Source organism: Harpia harpyja, chromosome 3 (genome assembly GCF_026419915.1).
Source record: "Harpia harpyja isolate bHarHar1 chromosome 3, bHarHar1 primary haplotype, whole genome shotgun sequence".
Lineage (NCBI taxonomy): Eukaryota > Metazoa > Chordata > Aves > Accipitriformes > Accipitridae > Harpia > Harpia harpyja.
The window spans coordinates 43,704,370-43,727,911 of NC_068942.1; the positions used below are offsets into that span (position 1 = coordinate 43,704,370).

Consider the following 23,542-nt stretch of genomic DNA (forward strand, 5'->3'; position numbering starts at 1 on the left):
AGAGTCAGAACAGCCTTGTTGTGGCATTTCTAGGAAGCTAGAATAACTTTTTCAGCTCTACTTTTTTTTTTTTGTGTTGCTCCCACCTCAAACTTAATTTGAATTCTGAGAGGTTTCTGTCAGTGGCTTCACTCTTGCTTTTCTCATCAAACAATTCCTTTCAGAATTTCAGTGCATCTGAAGCAAACATACTCACTCTGGAAGCATCAGAAGTTAAGCACACTCTTGCTCTTTGAAGTGATGATTCATCACCCAAGATGATTCCTTAATTTTAAGTAAGATCCCATTTTGAAGATGGTGCATATTCCCTTATGACAAGACAAGGAAAGCCTTAAGCTGTTGGAAAGAATACAGGATATAGCATGTGATTTTAAGTAGCTGCTTTTTGGTACACGTTTACTTTCTGATTCTAGGATAGTTTCAGTTAGATTGGTGTGACCTTGATTTCCAAAAGGTTGCTGAAGTTGACTGGCATATCTAATAATTGCTTCTTAATTGTCTGACTGCTGATGGAAAGGTAAATTCAGCCTTTCTCAGACCTGAACTTTTTCCAGATATGAAAAAGAAATAGTAACAGAACCTCATGCACGAATGTCCTGGTTTCAGCTGGGATAGAGTTAACTGTCTTCCTAGTAGCTGGTACAGTGCTATGTTTTGAGTTCAGAGCGAAGAATGTTGATAACACTGATGTTTTCATTTGTTGCTCAGTAGTGTTTAGACTAATGTCAAGGATTTTTCAGCTTCTCATGCCCAGCCAGTGAGAAAGCTGGAGGGGCACAAGAAGTTGGCACAGGACACAGCCAGGGCACCTGACCCAAACTGGCCAACGGTGTATTCCATACCATGTGACGTCCCATCCAGTACAGAAACGGGGAAGTGGGGGGCAGGGATTCGCCGCTCGGGGGACTGGCTGGGTGTCGGTCGGCGGGTGGTGAGCAATTGCACTGCGTATCATTTGTACATTCCAATCCTTTCATTATTGCTGTTGTCATTTTATTAGTGTTATCATTATCATTATTAGTTTCTTCTTTTCTGTTCTATTAAACCGTTCTTATCTCAACCCACGGGTTTTGCTTCTTCTCCCGATTTTCTCCCCCATCCCACTGGGTGGGGGGGAGTGAGTGAGCGGCTGCGTGGTGTTTAGTTGCTGGCTGGGGTTAAACCACGACAACGAAGAAGAGAAACTATCACAATGTATAAGGATTTAGAGTTATGTTGTTTGGTTTCATCAGTGTTTCTTAAGATCAGGGAGAAGAGGACTCACTCGCATAATAGCAAATCTTTGGGTCCCAGACTGCAGAAGAGTCGTTATGGTGGTAATGGCAGCATGGTGCAGCATCATTTAGGGTTCTCTTCAGAAGGAAGTAGCTCGAGGATAGACATCCCTCCTATGAGCTGTTCATGTTACTACCACAGACAGCCCTTCCACTCTGCTTTCTAAAAGCATTGTTCTATTACTCAAGCATTTACTATAACATCATTTTTTATTAAAAAAAACCCCAACCAACCCTCCCAAACCACCAAACTTTAGCTAATGTACACATAGATGACACATTAGCTCTGAAATCCTGTATGTGCTTTGAATGCTGTACTACTAAAGTCCTGGATGATTTTTAGAGTTACAAGCCAAGCTCCTAGTTAGCTGTATATCTTCCTCTGAAGCTTCATCAAACAGGCTTCTGGAATTTGCTTTGGCTGTTAAGAAATGTTAAGATTTGCTGCTTGTATTATAACTGGAAACCTTGATTTTAAATGTGAGCATGGCTTCAACCTTGCTGATTTATAGACTTACTGTTTAGATGTGTAGCAAATGATAGTCGTGTGCCAGTAGCTCCATTTGCTAGTGACAGGTAAGTATTTCTGCCACTAAGATTTTGCTTATCGCAACAATTGCTGTGCTTAAACTGGGGATTCCTGGGTGGTTCTTGGGGTACTATAAAGAAATGCTAGTATGGATAACTGTTGTAAAAATGGTACGTATGTGTAAGGACAGTGGAATGTATGTGAACGAGGCCATGTGGTCCACCTGCAACAAAAGTATTACAGGATTTCCTGTTGTTTCTCCTCTTTGAGTATGGGCCTAGGAAAAGATGTTAGAATAGTCTTGTTCAAGGATCCTGAATATAAGAAAAATCCCATAACTTTGATTAATAGAACTCGATATGCCTAATTCTGCTTGTTGAAGTGTTGACAGTCTTGCCCTTGCATTTATTGGTTTGCTTTTTCTTGTTTGAGGTAATCAGTCATATAGTGCGTGGCTTTGATGTGATTATGGTCATCTAGTAACTGGGGGAATATTCCGAATGCTTCATCAGGGTAATGTGTTGTCACTTACACTCTTTGATGACAGAGTAAGCTGGGTTAGAAAACTAACAGAAATCTAATGCATCAAAAAGTGAACAGCTTTCCGATAGCTTTACTGCATGAGCTGTTATCTTGCGTGGACTTTCATGTGCAACAGTGCAGGACTACCTTCTTTCTCAGCAGCTGGCAACTTGTTCTGCTCAGCTTAAGGTAACATTCTGCAATACTCAAGAAAGTCTGAATTTTGCTGTTGTCAGCTGTAGCTTGTTTGTTGATTGGGCATCTTAGAGCCTTTTAACATTTGTTCTGATTAATGGAAATACACCTCTCTTCCTTTTCCTAAGTTTTTTTTAATTAGATCTGATTTAAAAAAACCCCAAAAAACCAAAAAACAAACACCCCCCCCCCCCCCCCCCCAAACCACCCAAAACAAAAACCAAACACAAACAAACCACCAAAAAACCCCCAGCTTCTGGTGTGGTTTGTGCTGCAGCTCATGAAGTTTTTATGTCTTCCTTACCTTCTAGATTGCGGAGTACCAGCCTATTCCAGGAATGAATAGTACTTGGTGTTATTGGGTGTTTCATAGCGATGTCTTAATTGAAGCCAAAGCAAAACAGTTCTGTGCTACTTTTTTCATCATGAATTTCATGTTTCTATTTGCCTGGAAATGGCTCCCACTGAACCAGCACTATTATTAAATCTGTTTTCAGACAGTCTCTTGAGTGACAATTAGTTAATGTCGTTCATGTGATTCTACTCTTCCCTTTCCTTTTTTCATTGTTGCTTAATACACTTATTGGTTTGTTGCAAGCTTTCAAACTGATATGATTTGGCGAAGCACTGTGTTGGGTACAGATGTAATTATATTTTTTTCTGTGGAGCATTTAACTGATTATGAAGGGTACAATAATCCATGCCTGAGCTAGAAGGTTGTTCCAATGTAAGCAGTATGGTAGGATTTAGTCTGAAACCAGAGCTGAACAGCTCCATTCTTCCAGGAAACTCACCTGAGTGTTCTCCAGGAGCATTCAAAGTGTTTTGTACCAGATCACTAAAGCGGTAAGACTTTTTTCAGCTTGGCTAGGTGAAAGGATCGATTCTAAATATATCGTGGCTCTGGAGGCCTTTCCTATCCCCTCCCCCATTATGCATTAGCTCTTTAGAGTTACTGTACTGCACGGCTTAAAATCCAGGAACTGCTGTGCTGTCACATCCATCACCTCTAGGTTGATAGAAGAGGACAGTGGGCCAGCTTTATGGATTTGCTGAACCCTCATGTGTACCCAATAATTAAAAAGCTTTTGCTTCCAAGGTATATATTTTTTTAAATGTGTTGTTGCTGGATGGTTACTAATAAAGGAGAGAAAATATTTGCTTATTACTAGAGACAATATTTGTATTCTTTGTTTTTCCTTCTAAGATGTGAAGTTTTGAGTGAGTCTTAAGTTCTGTGCTCTACAGGATCTTATGCAACACTTAGCCTTCTGCACCACAAACAAATATTAGAATAAAGATGCAGTCCTACTGAAATGAACGGCAGAGTACCCAACAGAAGGTAGGTAAAGACTGCATGCGGAAAGCCCGGACTCAGTCCACGTGCAGATCTGTTAATCACTTTAAGTACTTTGAATGCAGGATCAAGAGCAGATTGCTTGTTATCTGGATACTTGTGAAGCAAAGCTGTGCAGGCTGACTATGGAAGGTAGAGCTAAAATTGCAAATTAGATTTTGGCAAACAGCTACAACGTGAGGTCTCATTTTGGAGCAAGTTTTTGAAATCCTTTCCCAAAAGCTTAGTTCTGTCCTCAAGGCAGTATGCCAGTATACTGCCAATAGGACTTAATAATTTAAAAAAAGGAACACCTGGCAAGCTCAGTCCCTTGTCCCCTTTGCAATAATGCTGCTTTTTTGACTTGTTAGGCAAACGGCAGACTTACTAGCTAGCTTCTGGCTCTCTGAGACCATGAGTCTCAGACAACGCAGCAGCATGAAGCAATATATTAAGGCTCTCTTTTTATCTAGCATCCCGTATTTCCCACCACCACCGTCTGACCTGAAATGCATTTTGGGAAGTTTTGCTTATTCGTGGGAGGGGAAAATGGGATTGGAACAATCATAGTAATTTCAGTGAAGCCATCTTCTATGCAAGAGCATTTTTGTTTGATCTATGGATACTTTTCTCTTTCAAATAAGGACTGTTCAAAACCCATAGGACTATGGTTAATATTTGCTATAACTATAGTACCTTCTGAATAAGAACCCTGAAGATTTCAGAATGCATTGCGTTTCTTCAGAGTACAGTGGAAGTTTTTATTCATTTTTCAGATAAAAAAGTATAAAAAGTAGTAATTGGACCATGCAAGAGGCAAAAGATGCTTATCTCATTTTTCTGAATTAGTCTCCATTTAAAAAATAAATCCACATTTGCATGAATTTCACAGCCTCCCAGTAGTTGAAAGTGTTTGGACTGGAAATAGATCTAGAAGGCAGTCAAAAGGACTTGGACAAAGTGAAGGTTATACGTAGATTGTGGGGAAATGGGTAAAAAAATACTGTAAACTGAAATTGGCTGTCCCAACTGTGAAATTCCAGGGTGTGTGTGTCAGGGAAGAGATTCAAATATAAGTGTAGTATTAATATTTTAGTGTTCATGGACCCCTCGGCTAGGAGTAGTTGTTCTCAGGAAGTGCCTTCAGAGCTGTCCTAGCTCGGATAACTTTATTCTGTGGTCTGAAAAACAAACTCTTAGAAAACATACGGGGTTGAGTGAGGAAATTCTTTGTTCAAGACAAGGTTTCCTGTAACAGATTGCCTTGGTTTTGGACACATTCTGCCATGGGTGGGTGGGAGAGTCTGGATCCTGTGATATTAATCAGACTTTTTTCTTCTCTGGCACACCTTCAGCTTCAGTAAGCCTTTAGCTGACTTCTGAAACTAGTGTAAAGAAATTTTTTGATAAATTTGGACTTGTTTGGAAATGGAAATATTCTCTGTTTCCTTCAACTCTTGCACTTGAGGCTTCTGCTGTAATGCTGGCAGGGAGAAGTTTAATAGTAGTACCTCCTCATACAGGTGTGGATTGCTCTTAAATTCTACCATGGAAAAAACTTGCAGCTTTTATAGCTTGAAACCCTGCTCATGTTTTGCATTTAAGGGTCTCAGAGTGAAAAAGCGTTGGTTTCCATAAAGGTTTTACTCTGTTCTTTTCTTTCTGTAAAGCTCTTGCACCTGGGATTTGATGGACTCAGTATCTGATACATCTCCTTACAGTACTTGAATTATCTAAATGGAGGAAGTGGATGGGCCGATGCTTATCCGCTATCTGACAAAACTTTTGCCATTTTGCATTTTGGTAAGTGAAGCCACAGTAAGCTGTTCTGTTTGCAGGATGGAGGAAGAAATAAAATGTGTCCAATATTTGCACCCACAATGAGTACTCAGCTGCAGCAATGGTCTTTCACACTCCAGCTAGGACAGGGTAAGCACTAGTTCTCTTTGTAGCTGCCTGTTGACCTTACTGCTGTTGAAAACAGTGATCATACAGTAACAGATGAGCAAAGGCCTATAGGACAACAAATCTGGTACTAGGCTGTTGTATCTATAGGTGGTTGAGTTGCTCTGGAGTGATGTACAAAACCACCCAATGCATGGTATTATTCTGGGAGAGAAAAGATGAGTTAGAGTGGTGTCATTCCATGTGAGTTTGAGTTCCTTTGCCATTTTTCAGCCTTTGAGGTCTTAAAGTAGTGGTTGTCTCACTTCTCTTCAATCTAACAAAATAAGAATAGGTATGGTGAAGCATTGGGACTAAAGGAGAGATCTAGTTGAGAGTCCAGATAAGAATACAGGAGACTGGGGAGGAAACTTCAGTAAGTCTGTGCAGGTAGTTGGATGCCTATTTAATGATTTAAATATTAGAATTAAATGTTTCTACACCAGTAAAATGACAAAAGTGACACTTATGCTATTTGTAGTCCTTCCTCTTGTCACTCACCCACCCATCGCTGTTGCTGCCATCTAGCTCTTGGACTGTGTAACCAGCTGATGTGGCTCTGAGGAGACAATAGTACAGCACAGAATAATGAGTAGGGGCTTTTGGGAATGGATGTGAGTGGGATATGCTTGCAGGCTAAATCCTTTTGCTGGAGTTTTTCCTCATGTCTTGATATGACTGCTTTCCTCATTCCTGAAATCTTGGATGGCAAAGCATTCGACCCACAGCAGTGCTAACATTGATGAAGACTAAAACAGAACTACTGAAGTGCACTGACACTTACAGGTATTCAGATATTTCCACCACCTTTGGGTTTTTCAGGCCTTCTCAACTCTACATCATCAAGTTGCTGTGTCTGTTTTGTAGCTGGCAGTCAGGGCCTTACCTGGGACCTCTACCACGCCCTCTGTTTCTAGGTCCAGGAGCTCCCGTTAAGCTCAGGCTAACTTGAAATACCTTCATAATCAGATTTTCTTATGTTTCTGGCAAACAAGCTTCTGATACTTTCTTCAGGTTGTTCTCCCAGCCTGTTTCAAAGCACCACTATCCACGCTAGAAACACTGTTAATGGTAGACGTGTCTATGAAGAATTGACAAATCTTCAAAATATAACAACAGAATGCATGAGTTAATGTTGCTTTGTCACTAGGTAGTAGCCCTGTTCTTTCATGGTCTGCCTAGAACTGTAGTATTTAAATAAAAGAATGGCAGGTAATCTGGCACTAAAATAGTGACTGTATTGTCTCAGTTGGGGAAAAGTTATACGGAAGTTAAATGTGAAGCCAGCAATCATCCATCAAGTCAGAGATATATCCTGGTGTACCAGAGACAACAAATCCAGCTTTTTTCCCCCTACAGTAGGGATCCTTCTCTTCTAGCCTGCTCCCTTCCATATTTCTTCCTGTATGCTTTCAGTTCATACTGCAGTCAGTTCCTCTCTTTTTTATTTCTCCCTTCACTTAATGATTGTAACCGTTTCCATCAGGCTTGATGTTCATTAGCTAATAGATTTCTGTTCTTGTGTGCCAGGTTTACTAAGTAGCATCATGGACAGGTAAATGACTTGGCGTGAACTGTAAGCTGGACCCTACAAGAGCCTGTCCTGGATTTTTTTGCAATTTCTTTTGTGTTTCTTAATACACATGCACATACGCTCTGGACTGCGAAACAGAGCATAAAGTTGCAATACAGCTGTTGTCATGAAATATGGAGGCGATGGGCACTTTGGTGGTTTACTGTTGTGGTGGTATTGCAAGGTAATTGTGCTTTCCTTGGTATTCTGTCGTCATCAATTTTTGCCTCAAGTCAGGAAATTCTTTGTTTTCTTTGTGTGCTGTATTGGGTTTGTGTCGGGGCGGTTTGGTAGCAGGGGAGCAGCTACAGGGGTGGCTCCTGTGACAAGCTGCTGGAAGCTTCCCCAGCTCCAAGTCAGAGTTGCCTCTGGCCAAGGCCAAGGCCAAGCCCATCAGCGATGGTGGCAGCGCCTCTGGCATAACATATTTAAGAAGGGAAACCTGCAGCGGAGAGAGGGGTGGGATGTGAGAGAAACCCCTGTGCAGGCACCGAGGTCGGTGAGGAAGGCGGGGGAGGAGGGGATGCCCCTGCAGCCCGTGGTGAGGCTGCAGGCTGTCCCCCCCAGCCCACGGAGGGGAGCGGGGGAGCAGACGCCCACCTGCAGGCTGTGGAAGGGCCCCACGCCGGAGCAGGGGGATGCCCCCCAAGATGGCCGGGACTCCGTGGGAGAGGCCGCCCTGGCGCAGCCTGCGACTGAAGATCGGCCCGCGGAAAGGACCCACGCCAGGGGAGTTCGTGAGAACTGCAGCCCGCAGAAAGGACTCACGTTGGAGACGTTCGTGGAGGACTGTCTCCCGTGGGAGGGACCCCACGGTGGAGCAGGGGAAGAGTGTGAGGAGTCCTGCCCCTGAGGAGGAAGGAGCGGCAGAGACAGCGGCGTGATGAACTGACCCCAACCCCCATTCCCCGTCCTCCTGCGCTGCTGGGGGAGGAGGGAGAGAAAATGGGGAGTGGAGCTGTGCCCGGGAAGGAGGGAGGGGTGGGGGAAGGTGGTTTTACTTCTCATTATCCTGTTTTGATTTGATTGGTAACAAATGGATTCCCCCCCCCCCCCCCCCCCCCCCCCCCCCCCCAAGTTGAGTCTGGTTTTTGCCCATGACAGTAACTGGTGAGTGATCCCTCCCTGTCCTTGTCTTGACCCGTGAGCTTTTTGTTATGTTTTCTTCTCCCCATCCCACCAGGGTGGAGGACTGAGTGAGTGGCCTCATGGTGCTTTGTTGCCAGCTGGGCTTAAACCATGACAGTGCTAAATAAATTGGGAATACAACAGCAGAGTAGTTGAAGAAGCTGAAGCCAGTACAGCCAGAAAATTTTGGTATGCCTGGCTGTTCATACTATTTTGTGCAGTAGACAGCAGCCCCTTTTCTCTACTTTCATATATAAAAATGGGCTATTTTTGTTGTGGATGATCACACTGTAGTAGTTCCTCCCTGAATGTTCTTCTGCTTCTGAAGTGATGAGTCAGCTTTTAGCACAAGCAAAGCAATGGAGTATTCTGTTCAGCGCTACGCTATGCAGATAAACCTAATCCTTTCTCTAGGCTGAGAAAGCAGAAAAAGGCAATTATACGACTGTATTTTGCTGCTTTGTCACTTAATTTTGACAGCGAGATGAAATGAGGAGCTGCTTCCTACCAGTTCTTTGATGTTACTAGCAACTGGATCAGCATGGATTAAAGTGTTTATTTTTCCCTGCTTGCTCTTTTCCACTACTTTGGCCCATTAGAGATTAAGAATGCTGTCCTAACTGTCCAAAAGTGTAGCTGAAAACTAGAATAACCTTCCCAAAAGAAACAAGCAAAAAATCTGACAGTGTTAACTGCCTTCCAGGGGAAGTTTGTTTGTAAGAGGAGGTTATAACACGTTTTTTGGCTCTGCTAGTATAGTACAAGCAGAACAGAGAATTAAAACAGCAGCTGTTCATTTTGTTGCCAAAAAAAATTTTCTTAATTTCCCTTGTGAAAACTTTCCTTCTGTGAAAGTAATCTACCTCTTTAAACTATCTTTTCATGCATACTGGAAGTAGTATGGTGCTGGATTAAAAATAAGAGGTGTATTACTGAGTTTTTATGAGTGACCAACTTAAAACCCAAGTAAAACTTTATCATGTTTGTTTTAGTGACCAGATTGAAAGATTCAGTGCAGATGGTTTATCTGTTTGTGTAGGGTAGAGGAGTGTGTTTTGAAGAAGAGTAGATGGGTTTGAGAAGAAGAAAATTAAAGGAAAGGGATAGAAATGTGTATATTCTGGCAGAAGGAAGGAGTTCCAGACCAATTAGTGCTTCTAGCATAATTGGAAAGAGGGAAAAACATGTTGTAATAGAAATAAGTTGGGTTAAGCAGAATGAAAAATATATCAACAATGCAGTTGTTTGTGTTGGAACACGATAATAAAAGTTGAGACTATTCCCAAAACGAAGTTTGCTCAGCAGTTTTAAACTCCTTACTGGTTAAGAAGCAGGAGTGATACGGACATATTAGATGAGCCCTCTTAGGGTTTATTAAACCCAGCCCTCTTAGGGTTTATTAAAATGTAGGTACAAGTAGATCAAAGGATATACGGCTTTATACCCCTATCTTTATCTTGTCATGGTGTATTTGTGCATCTAATCTTATGTCTTTCTGGTAGATGCAAGAGTAATGAAAATACAGCTGTTTAATATCTGGAAACAAGGTCCTCTGCAATAAGGCTTTGTGTGTTCAAAAAATATGTTCACCATTGACTTTTCAATTGATTCAGTGATCATTAAGGTGAGTGGTGCAAGATGCAATGAATTCTGACCTCTAGCTGCCTTTGGGCTAAGGGACAGTTTTACTTATTTAAGACTGATTTAACAGTAGTACCACTTTGACTTGCATTAGCTGTCCTACTAATAGAACAATGTATTTCTGAAAACTTAATTTAAAAGAAGTTCATAACACTGAGATAATCTTGCAACTATGAGTAAATTGGTTTTCACCAGATGGCTCTCTAACATCTGGTGTGTTGGGGAACTTCTCTAATTGAAATTGCTTACTTATACCAGACCACAGAGCTTCACGTGGTTTGAGTTTGGGCACTTAGCACAGATGTGCCTCTAGTCAAGAGAGGCTCCTGTAGAGTGTAATTCAGAGCAATGCTTGGAATCTCTTTCTGGAGAGGCTTTGTCTTTTCTGACTATGTTTGGAGCCTAGGAAGACAGCCTTCTGAGATGCTGCAAGTTTGTTTCATCCAAGCCAGCTTTCATTGTAATGATCCGTGAGCATAGCAGGAGGGGGAAGGGGAAAAAAATTCACCTTTTGAACATGTGAGGCTGTTGTAGGTGTGCATCTATTTCATGCATGCAAGACAGAATTTCATTTCTGTAGAAATGTTTATCACTTGCCTCCAGGGCAGCCCTTATGTAGTTTTATCTTATAGTTTATGGCAGAGTTAAAACTTGGCTAGCGTTTAATCTGTCAATTTTTTTTAGCTCCAGTCTGTATTCCTTCAGAATTCATTTGATCCTGTTTTGCCTGCTTAGAACTAACCAGTGGTTTGGGATACTAGTACAGGATGCCCGCAGTTACAGAATTTTAAAGCTGCAGGTTTCAGTGTTTTCACCACAGTGATTTCTCTTTCTGAAAGGACATAAAATAGTCCTACATACATATAGTCCCAATCCTAAACATGCTAGTGCAAGTTCATGAGTTGCGAGTGAAAGTTCAGTGTTATAAGATGAAGCTCCACCTTTGGAACTGTCCTTAAACGTCTTATTAGACCAACAGTGGCCTTAGCTCTGTCCTTCTATTAAGTAATCCTGCACTATCTAGTGCCCCACAGAGCAGGCATCTCCATAATGACTTGTGATGACAAGACAGAACTGAAGATCCAGTAGTAGCAACTACATGAAGGCTGAAGGATATAATGGTATCTTAGAAATCTTAATCAAGTTGCTTTTTGTATTGCTTTGAATACTAAGGCAGATGTTTTTGTCTTTCTAGTAAAGCATAATAATGTGGAATGGGGTGGAGTAGGAGGACGAGCTGACTCTGTCAGATACCATTGTGTCAGTCATACTTCAGTGGGTCTGTTTTTGTGAGGTCTATTTTCAGTACAAATCTTTGTTTAAACAACAGAAGCATCTGAGTTGGCCCTGGCTCTCAAAATCCTGCATTCTTCCGGATGTCACTGATATACAACTGTGACTCATGAAACTGAGAATCATCCCCTTTGGGATCTGTAATCACTGGGATCTGTGTACTTCTAAAGACTTGATTACTTTCAGTAAGAGCAACATTGGATTCTGTCAAAAGCCTGTTAGCTATTAATACACATACAGAATGGTACTTAAAATGGAGAAGGTATGCTGGCTTCACTTGACCTCAGGAAGTTGATTTCCATCACTTCCAACTCTGCTAGAAAAGCTGCTAGCTTGAATCACAGACAAGGATAAGAGAATCTTGGGTACATCATCAGTTCTCTGCCCCTGCCCCTTACTAAGCAACCATCATTAAATGGTGCCAGTATTGGCTGAGTTGGCTCCCAGTAATGGCTCCCCATTACTCTTTGTACAGATTGAGGCTGGAATGAGAAACTCCAGTTGTATCAGGAAAGCCTCTAATGACACTTCTGTTTCAGCATCTGGTGTTGCCTACTAACTGAAGAGTATTAGACCTGGTGAAAGATCTGGTTAATGGCCAGCATTCAGTGATCTGCAGAATGTACTGAAGATGCTCTTTGTAAACTCTATCAGTCTGCTTTGGCTCTGGCCTCTTAACTATTGCTTCAATAGTCAAAACAGCTAAATCAAACCATATCTTAAGCAACTGGACTTCTTGTGGAAATTATACTCTTCCACATTACTGCAACTTTGAAGAGGTAAATGCCAGGACTTGTTGACTAAGGATGATTCTCTGATAATATGGATCTTAATTGTCGAGTTCACTCATGGCAACAAAGACAAATTAAAGGACACTATTAAGAAAGGCTGTTTAGTAGCTGGTGTGGTCTTACAGCCCTGGGTGCAGCAGTTAGTAGTGTTGAGCATGATGGTAATTGTCCATGAAGTATCAAAGTCCCAAGCATAGGGTGTCCTAAGTCTTCAGAGAGTATGCTACCAACTGCCACCTATAGCTCTGAACTACTCAGAGACAACTGAAAATGCAGTAAAGTTAGTGATGAAACCAAGCCATGCAGTGCTGCCTTTCCTCTTTATTACTGCAACTTGTTTTGTCCTGAGCAGAAGCTAAAGCATTACATAGATGGAAACCTGTGTTAAAAAGTCCTGAAAATATAACAATGACAAGTTTTCTCATCTCTAGCAATACACAGTTGTTTGTTTACTTGCTGTAATGTCGGACAGTATGACTAAGGACTGCACCAGACTGAGTCTTGTCAAATGATCTTTGAATTCTGCCTTATACTGTTCTGCTAGTTAGTCTGTCTCATCATCAAACCAGTAAGTGTTGGCTTATTGCCTTTGGCTACCTTAACCCACCCCTTTGTTTATACGGTGCCTACTTCTTTCTCTGTACTTAAGGAAACTTTCTCACAAGAGTCTGGCATGAAAATATCCTTGATGCTTCTTGTAAGGCATCAAAGATGTTCTCAAAGAATATGGTGGAACCTCAATAGACATTTTCATTCCAAAGAAAAAAGACTGGTCTTCATCATAACCTAGGTAAGAGGAGGCCCAGTGTTTAATTTCTACCTTTGTATCTCTCCAAGCTCAGACCTAATGTGTCTTGACTGACTGTTGTCTTTCAGCACTTACAGTCTGCCTGGCCCTCAGAAATTAAAGTGGGGTCAAACCATTACCAGTAATGATTCTTGAGAGTCCTCATGGTAATAAAGTTCTTAATAAATTCTTAGTAGTTGAAATTACACATCTAAATCTGTATCTGGATGTCTGCTTGATCAAGGAAAAGTCTTGCTAGGAGAAAACAATGCCTATTTGGATCATATGCCTTTTTTGTCTCAGCTGGGACGACTTGAGATATGGAAGAGCTGTCTTGCTGGACAAAATTAATCTGAGCTGTAATTAATTTCTCAATATCAATGCTTATTTTCTGGAGGACAAGTTCCAAGTCTTTCAGGAGTATATGAAAATTCTGGATTATTACCCCTGTAAGCACACATGTGCGTGACACCCTTCACCTAAAGTTGCTAACAATTTTTAATGCTAGTTTAAGCCACCATGCTTTGCTTCGTACTTGCAGTATGCAAAGAGCATGGTATTGGTGATTTGCTATGTTAAGTTGTTTTGCTGTAGCAGTCAATTCTCAAAGCTGTCTGAATGTGCTTGTAAGACCCGGTTTACTTCATTGGTCCCTTTTGCAGACTGCCAGTTGGTTCCTACCCATGCTACTTAAGATCAGCTCTTAGCCTATGCTACAGAGGAAAAAGATGGTTTTGAGTTGTTAGGAGCAGTAGTATATAGCATACCTTCGTCTACAACTTGGCTGGCTCTGTGCATGCACACAGGAAGAGATTTCTTGCATGGGCCCTGCTAGAACGGGAAAACAGTGATCCACCACTAACAAACTGACACACATTCTGCATATTCCTGCTGATTCGGCTTTCGTTCTTCCCCAGTTGTCTGAAAACTAGGCCAAGTATCTTTGCTGCCAAACAGTTTCTCTTTTTAAGGTTGGGAATGTGAAAGATTGTCAATTCAATTCTCTACCTTTTTTTAAACCTCTTTATCTCATGCAGATCTTTTAAATCAACAGACCAGAATGAGAAGATTTACTGCCTTGGTAGATTAGCTGCATTTTTGGTGTAGGTGCTCTATATTTGTGTCTGAATTCTTTTTGTTAGGCTGATCATCTGGCCACTGTTAGCTCTGTCCTGAGTGATCAAATCTATTTAAAGATGGAAAGGTATGTTAACCCTCTAACTGTAGGAAGTACGTTGCTTATTTGTGTTTCATATTGTGGCACTTAATACGAGTGCAGAAGAAATAGCACTTGCAGAAGAGAACTTGCACTCAAAGTATTAAACGAGGCAATAACTGGTTGTAGATAAAGCTCACAAGCAAATGAGACCATGTTGATTAGCATGAGTAAAATGCATTTGCAGTGTCCTAGCAACCTGGCTTGTGTTCATAAAAGAGATTTTTAAGGAGGAAACTGAAAGGAATTCATATTTCACCTATTTACAATTGAAATCATTGAATCTGAGCAAACGCAAGAGGGAGAGTCAAGGTTTTTGGTTTGAAAATCTGACAGATGGGCTAGGGAGACTCCTAGAAGTTACAAGTGAGCCTGTTGATACTGACCAAGATAAGGAGAACTGAAACAGATGCTGGAGAGGTACGTAATTCTTAAAATTAATTTTCACAATTTTGGGTTGCAGGATTATTATCCCAAGCAGTTATTACAAGGAAATAGGAGGAGAGCCAAGGATGTAACTAAGGAATCAAGGACTTGCAATAAATCCAGCTCTTTCATTGTCCTTCTCTGTGGTCTTTTGTCATGGTAATTTACCTTACTTAGCCTACATCTGACAAAAGAACAAGGTCATGGATACAAAAGTTCGGTGTAGGTACTAATTATTTTGTTAGAACTTAATACAAATCAAGGTAATTAGATTTAAATAACCTCTTGCCAGGAAAGTATGTACAACCCAAGTGTGATATCTGTCTCTCTGTCCTGCTATTGAGCTCTTTCAGACAGAATATGATCTACCTTGTGAACAACAGATTTACTTGTTGCTCATTGTGGTTATGGAAGGAGACAAAAAAACCCCAAACCCTTTCTTGTTTCAAAGCTGTACTTTACCTTTACAACTTCACTGTGTATCTATATATTGCTGCATTTTAAATTTAAAATTAGATTTTATTATTCTGCCAGCTCTTTAGGCACAGTGGGTACATGCTAGAAGAAGAAACTTAGTACGTATTTTCTAGGAGGCTTTTCATTCTTGCAATCAATGAGTGACTTGTTAGCAATTTCTCTTAGCAGTTCTTCATCTCCTAGAAAGAAGGAAAAAAGTTAAGCTTCCTACAAGAAGAGGCAGAAAGGAAGCCTTATGTACCTTTGTTTCTTTTGGTGGCTCTGTCTACACTGAAGTGCGGCTATCAAAATACATATGCTTTTCTCAAATGAAGAGAATACCAACTCTAGGCCTCAAACTTCTCCTTCCTCTGCAATTAGGAAAATAGAGCATTCAGTAATATTAGAAAGGATTTTTGCAAAAGAAGCAAGAACGAAGAGCTTAACCATAAGTCTAGTTCATTCACAACTTGAGTTGGCCCACAGAAATCTTTAATGAGGTAGTATTTTGTGAATTTGAAGCCTTGAAGAAAGGGTAGCTGATTTTTTCTTTTTAATTGTCAGAGAACAGACCGTTTGTTTAACTTCAATAAAAGTAAATGCAGTATTTTAACGTTTAGATGTGTATTACTTATTATGCAGAAGGGTTCAAGTAACGCTTCTGGCATTTATTTCATGGGAAATCCCATTTTGATTATTGGAGGAAAGTATGAGAATGAAAGTAAGATATTTTTTACTTTTTTTTTTCCCCCCCCAAAAAAAGCTGTGTTAGCTTGAGACTGATATTTGAGTCTTTTCATGGACTGCTAAAAATGGCCCTGAAGATGATTTTTATATGTACTGTAATTATTTTTGCAATGCTTTTGCCTTTTATAGGTTTTGTTATGATCCGTGATTATTTGGCTGGGGGGTTGTTGTTTTGGTTTGGGTTTTTTTGTTGGTTGTTTTTTTTTTTTTTTGCATTGCACACACATACTACATAGAAAGGGAAAAAAACCCCTCTTGTTTTCTAAGAACCTGTGTCTGTATTGACATTAAAAACAGAGTAGCTCCATAATGATGTATTAGTGGCTTGATGCCTTTTGCTGTGAATTCATTGGACTAGTGCTAAGGCAAATATTTTATTCTTCGTGGCCCTTTACAATGTGGCTGAAAATCATTTCACAGGCTTATGGCTGTGTTAGTTATGGAGGTTTAGTGGCCTATTATATTCTGTTGCTTGATGTTACATTGCTGGCACAACTTGTGTGGTCACTTTACATTAAGATAAAGAGGATAATGAGGTGCTGCTAAAGCCGAGTGGATACTTCTGGCCTCTGGTTCACACTTATTTCACAGTGGTGTGACAGTACAGCTTTCTGGGTAAAGAGTAATATATGCCTTATACCAAAGCATTCTTGAGTTCTGCTGCAAGGTTTTTGAAAGTTCTTGGGTGTAGACTCCTTTACCACTGAAACACAGTAGAAACTTTGGCAGCTTAACTAAAAAAACAGTTTCATAATGATGGGGGAGGGAATCTATAACATAGTGCTGTATATGAAGTCTTGAATTGGGCATGTTATTACTGATCATCAATCTTTTTTTTTTTTTTTTTTTAATTGTGACTTTAAAAAAAAAAATCTGTGTACCTAGAGCTTCCACTCCTAACACATTTACATGAAGGGTATATCCAGCCTGTGTGTGTATCTGGATTTTAAAAAAAAGTCCTCTAAGCAGTTCAAGAAAAAAGATGCTATTACTGGCTTGCTGAGAGAGGATTAATTAGGAAATGTCTTCCCTTATCTGGATTTCTAGAAGTTACAGTGGTTCACTTCCTCTTAGCAGAGAATTATTTTACAGAATGACGCTAGGCACTATATTAAAGAATTATGTTATTATCTGTTTGTTCTCTGGGGCTTGGTATTTTGGTTAAATTTGAAGTTATTTGCTAGACAGCTGTTCACTTGTGAGGTGAAGGGATCAGCTTGAAATAACTTGTAACTGAGTGTGGTATGTTTGAATAACTAAAAGTCAGGGACAATCTTGAAATTTGGGAGATCTCCAGGAGGATCTTTTTTGCATAAATACTAGCTTTACTCTGCATACCTTTTATATTCCTTCCCCGCCTCCCCCCCCCCCCCCCCCCCGCTTTTCTCCAGTACTGATACTCGAAAAGGTGGAAAATGGAGATCTGAGCAACAAGATATTGAAGATCACGGATTTCGGCTTGGCCAGGGAATGGCATAAAACTACCAAAATGAGCGCAGCTGGGACATATGCCTGGATGGCTCCTGAGGTCATCCGCTCCTCCATGTTCTCCAAAGGCAGCGATGTGTGGAGGTATTGATTTGGCATTAAGTGATTGGATACTGAAGAGTAACTAGACCTGCCAGGAAACCTCTTTTATGTTTAAGAATGAGTAATGGTGAACCGAATTAGAATCCAAGTCTTAAGAAAACTTTATCCACCAGCTTTCCATCTGTCAGACTCTCAGACTACTTTGTATTAATTGTAAACTTTTTTTCACTGTAGAAAGTGGTGGACCAGCTCCTGCATGCCTCAATTTTTGTTGTTCTGTAAACTTACATTCAGATTATCCTGAGATTCATAATCCTAATTCCCTCTGTTTTATCTAAACCAAACTTTTTGTGCTTACTTGGCTATTGGCTGACATAATCAAAGGCCATAAAACAATCTGTAAAGTACTTAAAATTACTACTTTTTTACTGTTTTACCAACACTAAGATCATTTTATGTTTTGGTAGCAATCTGTCACTGATGTACATGTACACAAACACACTGTACCGAATCGAATTCCCTGTGCAGTTTCAGCCTGAATACAATGTTTTTCAGTTTCATAATAATCGTATTATTTCCACCCTTCTAGTCTTTCACATAAAATAATAAATCTCTTCTCTAGGTCCATCTGAGTATGTAATCCATAAGTAGCAATTTGCAAGTATATATTGTCTTTTCCATTCATGCACTGGGATTTTTGAGAATAGGAGCTGCTTTGGTGGGGAGGAGTGTAAGGGTCAGCCCGTAGACTTCCAGAAATTGAGTATGAATAAGACCATTAAGTGAATTGGTAAATCCAGAATTTAGTAAGTACCTCTAGGACAGTGACTTTTCTGGATGCTGTGTGACATGGATGTAGTACTGAACATCTGAAACAGATGAATTATATGGAATTTTGTTTTTCCTGTGGGGAGAGAGGTATTGAAATGTCAGGGTGACTTTGTCTTTACAGGAGTAAGATTCTGTTGCTGGCCAGTAATGCTCCCACACAAGTGTGTGCATGCTGTGAAATCTGTCAGGATAAAGAAATATCCCAGCTGGTAGAATTGTCTGGCTGTGATAGCAGAGATTTGGTGTATGGATTGTCATTTTCCCTGTCCAGTTTTGTTGATTAGATAATGTATTGCCTTGTGATAAGTCTGTGAACTTGTATTTTGCACACTAATGGTGTGGATAAAATTCTGACTCTGTAATTAAATGTGATAGCCTCTGTAGTTAATCTGAGATGAACTGAGCAAGAACAAGGCTTTTATTCTGAGTGAAGTCTGGCAGAAATGAAAACCTCAAGGCTGTGCACCTTTTCTGTGCACATGATGACAGTACTGGTTTGTACACAGCTTGTCAAGCTCAAACCTCAATTTGCTCTTCTCTGAAACGGTGCCCGGAATGGCCTTTAAGGGTAACCTGGGGGAGAGGGAGAAAGGAAGGGGGAAACAATTTCCCTGTGATTGTAACTTTACTAATCTAGGCACGCTGTGAACAGATCAGTAGATGTTCTGTACCAGTATGACCTCATTTTTAAAAAGGTAAGACTGAATAGGTCAGTTGGTGATTTTCATGAAGGTAGCTCAAGTAAGTGCCTCTCTACCTGGGCAAAAATACCAGTTTGGTTATTGACTTAAGGACTGTGAATCACTTGGGACTTAAGGATTGTAAATAAATTATTTGCTAGTTTTTCAGAATACTGTATTTCTATTTTTAAGATTCCTTCATCACTTTCTCTTTTTATAGTTACCAGTCTTCCCTTGAAAACAGGTTGAGTTCCTCTCAGTGCTCTTAAACAGAGGGTCATCACCATTAAGAGAGCTGTTATCCTGTTTCTTAATAAGCCTTCTCTCTCTGGTGGCCAAAACCTTGAGTCACAGTTAAATAAGCTGAAAAGAACATGGTGTTTGAGGCATGTATGCAGAGGACAAATACTTGCCAGTGCGGTTGCTACTAGTGTGTCAGTGGTTGTAAGCACTGGGTTTTACAAAAACAGTCATGGACATGTGTAATAAATCCTGTTCCCACCCAAGGATGCAACTTGAAATTCTTAACAGGATGAACTTTTTTATCCTATTAGACTTGCCCCTCCTCTTGTGCACTTCAACCTCTTGGTTAATCACTGGAGTCGAGGGAGCTTTTTGCCTGACAACTTTCCAGTTAGTCTGTGTGGCATCCACAAAATTGGCTGTGTCTGTCTCTAACATTCACAAACCCTTTTATTTCAACACCTTTTCTTTAAAGCTTATTAGAATAATACTGCTGGCTGAATTGTTGCCTAGCCTTTTAACAAGAATCTTGTTCTGCTTGTGTTTTTGCTGCACAAACAGGTGAAGATGCTTGCCAGGACTGAAATTTCCTGAGTCAGTCTTATCTCATCATAAATAACTGCCTCATGGAATTCCTTTCAAAACATATATTAAGCTCCATTTAAAAAACTCGATCTGTGGTGGTTGTTTTTTGGGGGGGGGGTTTGGGTTTGGTTTTTTTTTTTTTGTCCCACTCTAAAGGAGTGTTGGCAAAGAACTTACAAGGCTGAGGAATGCTCCCACACACTGGTGTCTATCACCAGGGTCTGGGCCACTGTAAAGCTTGTTGATAATAACAGTACTTAGTATATCTTGCTAGTGAAAATTTGTTGCTATGAATTTTGCTGTGCTGCACCTGCAAGCTTTAGATATACAGCAGAAACCTTGTGCTTATATTGCACGGAGGACAAAGAAGCTACGGTTTTATTTAAATATGTCAGCTCCTGTAAATCTCTTTGTGTTTGAGAGGGGAGTTATGTATTTGCTTTGGATTTACAGGAGTGAAGCTGAAGCGCAGATATTGCAGCTTATCCAGTGCTGTACAGCAAGCTAATGTTAGTAGGCATATAATTCAAATTTCCCTATCATTTTAACTGCTTAATTGTATTTCTTGTTTGCTGCACACTTCATTTTTGACTTGTGCTTCTTAAAAGACAATCATGTTGTCAATATGATTGGTGTGTGTAATATAAAGCCACCATACAACCTTCATCTGAGTTCCCTGTGTTCCTCAATTTAGATGCTTTTAAGATGTAGCTACTCTGAGACCAGTGAAATAATTAGGAATTTAATTTTCATTTAGGAATGGAATACAAGAACTACCTAAAACCATCTGATTAGCAGATCAGGATGTTTCAGGCATTCAGTGGTGGGTGTAGGAACTTCAGTCATTAGAATATTTCATTTGAATCAAGTGTTGGTAAGCACTTCCATCCACAACTGACTGCTTGCAGGCTTCTGTAGTCACCTGTGTGTAATGAAGCACTGGCAAGACTTCAGTACCTGGCAGATAAGTGTTGACTAGTAATATTGGTAGAAGCTCATGTGCGAGAAATGTACGCAACTGACTGTGAAATAAGCAGGAAATGTCATCTCTGGAACTGCCAGTCCAATAACATGCAAAATGCTGACTGTTAATAGCCATTAAAATGTAATGAAGTTTTCTTTCTCAACAAAAGTAATATTCTAGTATCTGTTGTTGCTGCAGTCTCCTTGTTGGGCTGATAGTTCCTTTGTTAGGGAAAGTGCTGAACCTAGGGAGGTGGATAAGAGGAACCTATGCTACACATGCCATTGAACAATAACAGTGAGAAGAAATTACTGGTTTTTTTCTAAGTTCACAGACTTTTAACGAGGGAGTGGCAAAATCACATGTGAAATCATGCAGACCTCCAGCTTCCCTCTCCCTGAAAATCCAGTGTGGAGGATTGAACCTGATGTTAAATGGCTTAAGGGATTACTGGATCACTGAGAGATGGTTAATTATTCATAAAAGTGTCAGTTGACTTGGTCACATGGTCTGTGTCACATGATTCATTTTGCAATTAAAGTCCAAAAATTAATACTGGGTGCTGGAAAAATAAATGAACTTGATCAGTTTTTCTTCTTCCCTGTGGAGAATGAGGAGAGGCCCTTGATTCTTTCTTCCTAGACCTTTTTTGTATAAATCTCTTCTGTCTCTGGCTTTTTCCTTTGTAATTCCCAATCCCCTGCTTGAGAGTTAATGGAAAACACTCTGTTCAGCACCTGTCTTGCTGTTTAATCACTTGAGATGATTGTTGTTCAAATGACACAAAGCAGTGTTTCCCTAGTTCTGTGGAAGCTGTATTCTCAGCAATGAACTGTAAGTATGTGAGGAAGAGGTGGCATTCAGTTTTGTCAGAAACCAAGTGACCTTTCCTGCAATATATACTTCTAGTGTCACATTAGAAGACACACCAATCTGTCCATTGTGTTTTAAAAACTACACTGCAGAAGAAATGCTTTGAGCACATCAATAGTGCTTTCCTAACCATTCAATTAAGAGAAATATGTAATACATGCTTTATCCAGCACTAGTGGTAAAGTAATAACACAACTCTTTGGTAGTTTTTCCTACCTTTTGATATCAACACTCACAGTCTCCAAACTGAAGACTAACATGAATGATCAATCAGATTTAGACAGACCAAATATATATTCAGTCCAGGATTCATTTTCTTTGAGTGTCTTCTGAATCCTAGAAGGCCAAAAAGAAAATGGGAAATCCTTAAACTCCTGTTCATTTTTTTTCAAATGAGGCTCTTGAGACAGTAAGAAATTGAGAACCTTTATGGGAAGAAATAATTATGATTATCGTTATAATATCAAGAATATGAATTGCATAGGAAAAATGCAAAAGATTGTATAGGTGAAAAAATATATTTTGCTTAATAAAGTAAACTAGCTGTGTTAGCAGCAAAGGTGGAATCTCTAGTGACTGAAATTCCATATCTAAATAGAAAAAGTAGTATTAAGACTGTCCAACTAAGGTGGCAGCAGTTACAATGGATGTTAAAGACTTGGCAGGGTGGGGGAGAGATTGCAAGAGTACAGGTTGTGATATAAAAATTTTGATTACTCCCAAATTGATAGGGCAATTGTTGCTTTGAAACAAGAAGAGATTAATCTTTTAGCTTCAGAAACGACTGTTTCATGGAGCAGCTATTCAGGGAGCTTTTAAGCAGACAAGCAGTTTTTCATTTGGTCTTCAGGTGTGCTTAGGAGGCCTTCAAAATTGGTCAAAATATATGTATGCTTAGATTCAATATCTTTGCAAGAGCAGTTAAGAAAAATTAGTCCATTACAGTAGTGTTTAATCTCAGAGAGATTAATGACAACATTGAGGAATTTTGTGTGAAAACGAAAGGGGAATGTGCAACATGGATATCTTTTAAGGACACTAGGTTAAAGCTCAGAGTGAATGCATAAGAAAGACTTTAAATGAATGAAGAAGATGATGTAGAAAAGACTACTGGAAGACATCCTTCAAAAAGTTGAACCTGTATTCAAATGAGGGAAAATTAGGCATGGACTTAAGTGCTGACAAGTTCAATGTGAAACACTCAAGAAGATTAAAAGGGTTTTGAGGAGAGTCTTGCGAAAAGCATAAAACCAGATAAATTGCTTTCAAATGCAGCACAGGTGAGAACCCTGCAGAAGAACATACAGCTGAGAGGTAACCAAGATGTAAGAGTGCAAAGATGATAAGGCTATAGCAGAAAAAACTTAGTAAGTGACTTGTGTCTGCTAGAAAGGAGCAAAGAGAGGCTTTTTAAGATGAAAATTTCTCTTTAAGGGAGCCAGGCTGGAGGACATCTCCTACTGAAGTACTGTCCACAGAGGTGTTAAAACTGACTGATAAAATGAACAGTAACAAATTGCTGGGATTTACAGTAACACCCAAGATTTCTACAGGAGTATGAGAGCACCAGCTGAGTTAATAGCTGTGCTGTGTAATCTGTTGCTTAAAGCTGCCCTAATGCCAGAAAAATGGAAGGCAGCAAGCAGGATGACAGGTCTTATAAGAGCTTCCTGAGGATCAGCAAGTCTGATTTTTCAGTTCTTCTAAATGGTAGAAAGAGCACTAAAGAGCAGGGAGCTGGTGGAGTATGAGCATGTCTGGGGAAGAGTCTGCTTTTGTAGAAGGAAATCGTATCTTGTGAAAAAATGAAAATTCTTGAAGGAGTTACTGAGTATGTGGGCAAGTGGTAAGATTGCTTATACCGTATTTGGATTTATAAAAACTTTCAACAAAATCTTTCATCAAAAGCTCTTAAAGAAAGTAAATTGATGTGGGAAAAGAGGGCAAGTCTGTTTCCCATCGCTTAGTCAATTCTTAA

At 40.0% G+C, this 23,542-nt stretch overlaps 1 protein-coding gene across 3 annotated transcripts in view; it reads left to right on the forward strand.

The window, feature by feature from the left end:
• MAP3K9 (mitogen-activated protein kinase kinase kinase 9) overlaps positions 1-23,542 on the forward strand; it is a 65,975-nt gene that overhangs the window by 13,342 nt on the left and 29,091 nt on the right. For 2 of the 3 annotated variants that reach the window (XM_052782313.1, XM_052782314.1), the window contains exon 3: positions 17,250-17,430. The exons of the other annotated variant lie outside the window; for it this stretch is intronic. In XM_052782313.1, coding sequence (XP_052638273.1) covers positions 17,250-17,430 — 181 coding nt within the window. The remainder of the gene's footprint in view (positions 1-17,249; positions 17,431-23,542) is intronic. 3 annotated transcript variants of the gene reach the window in all.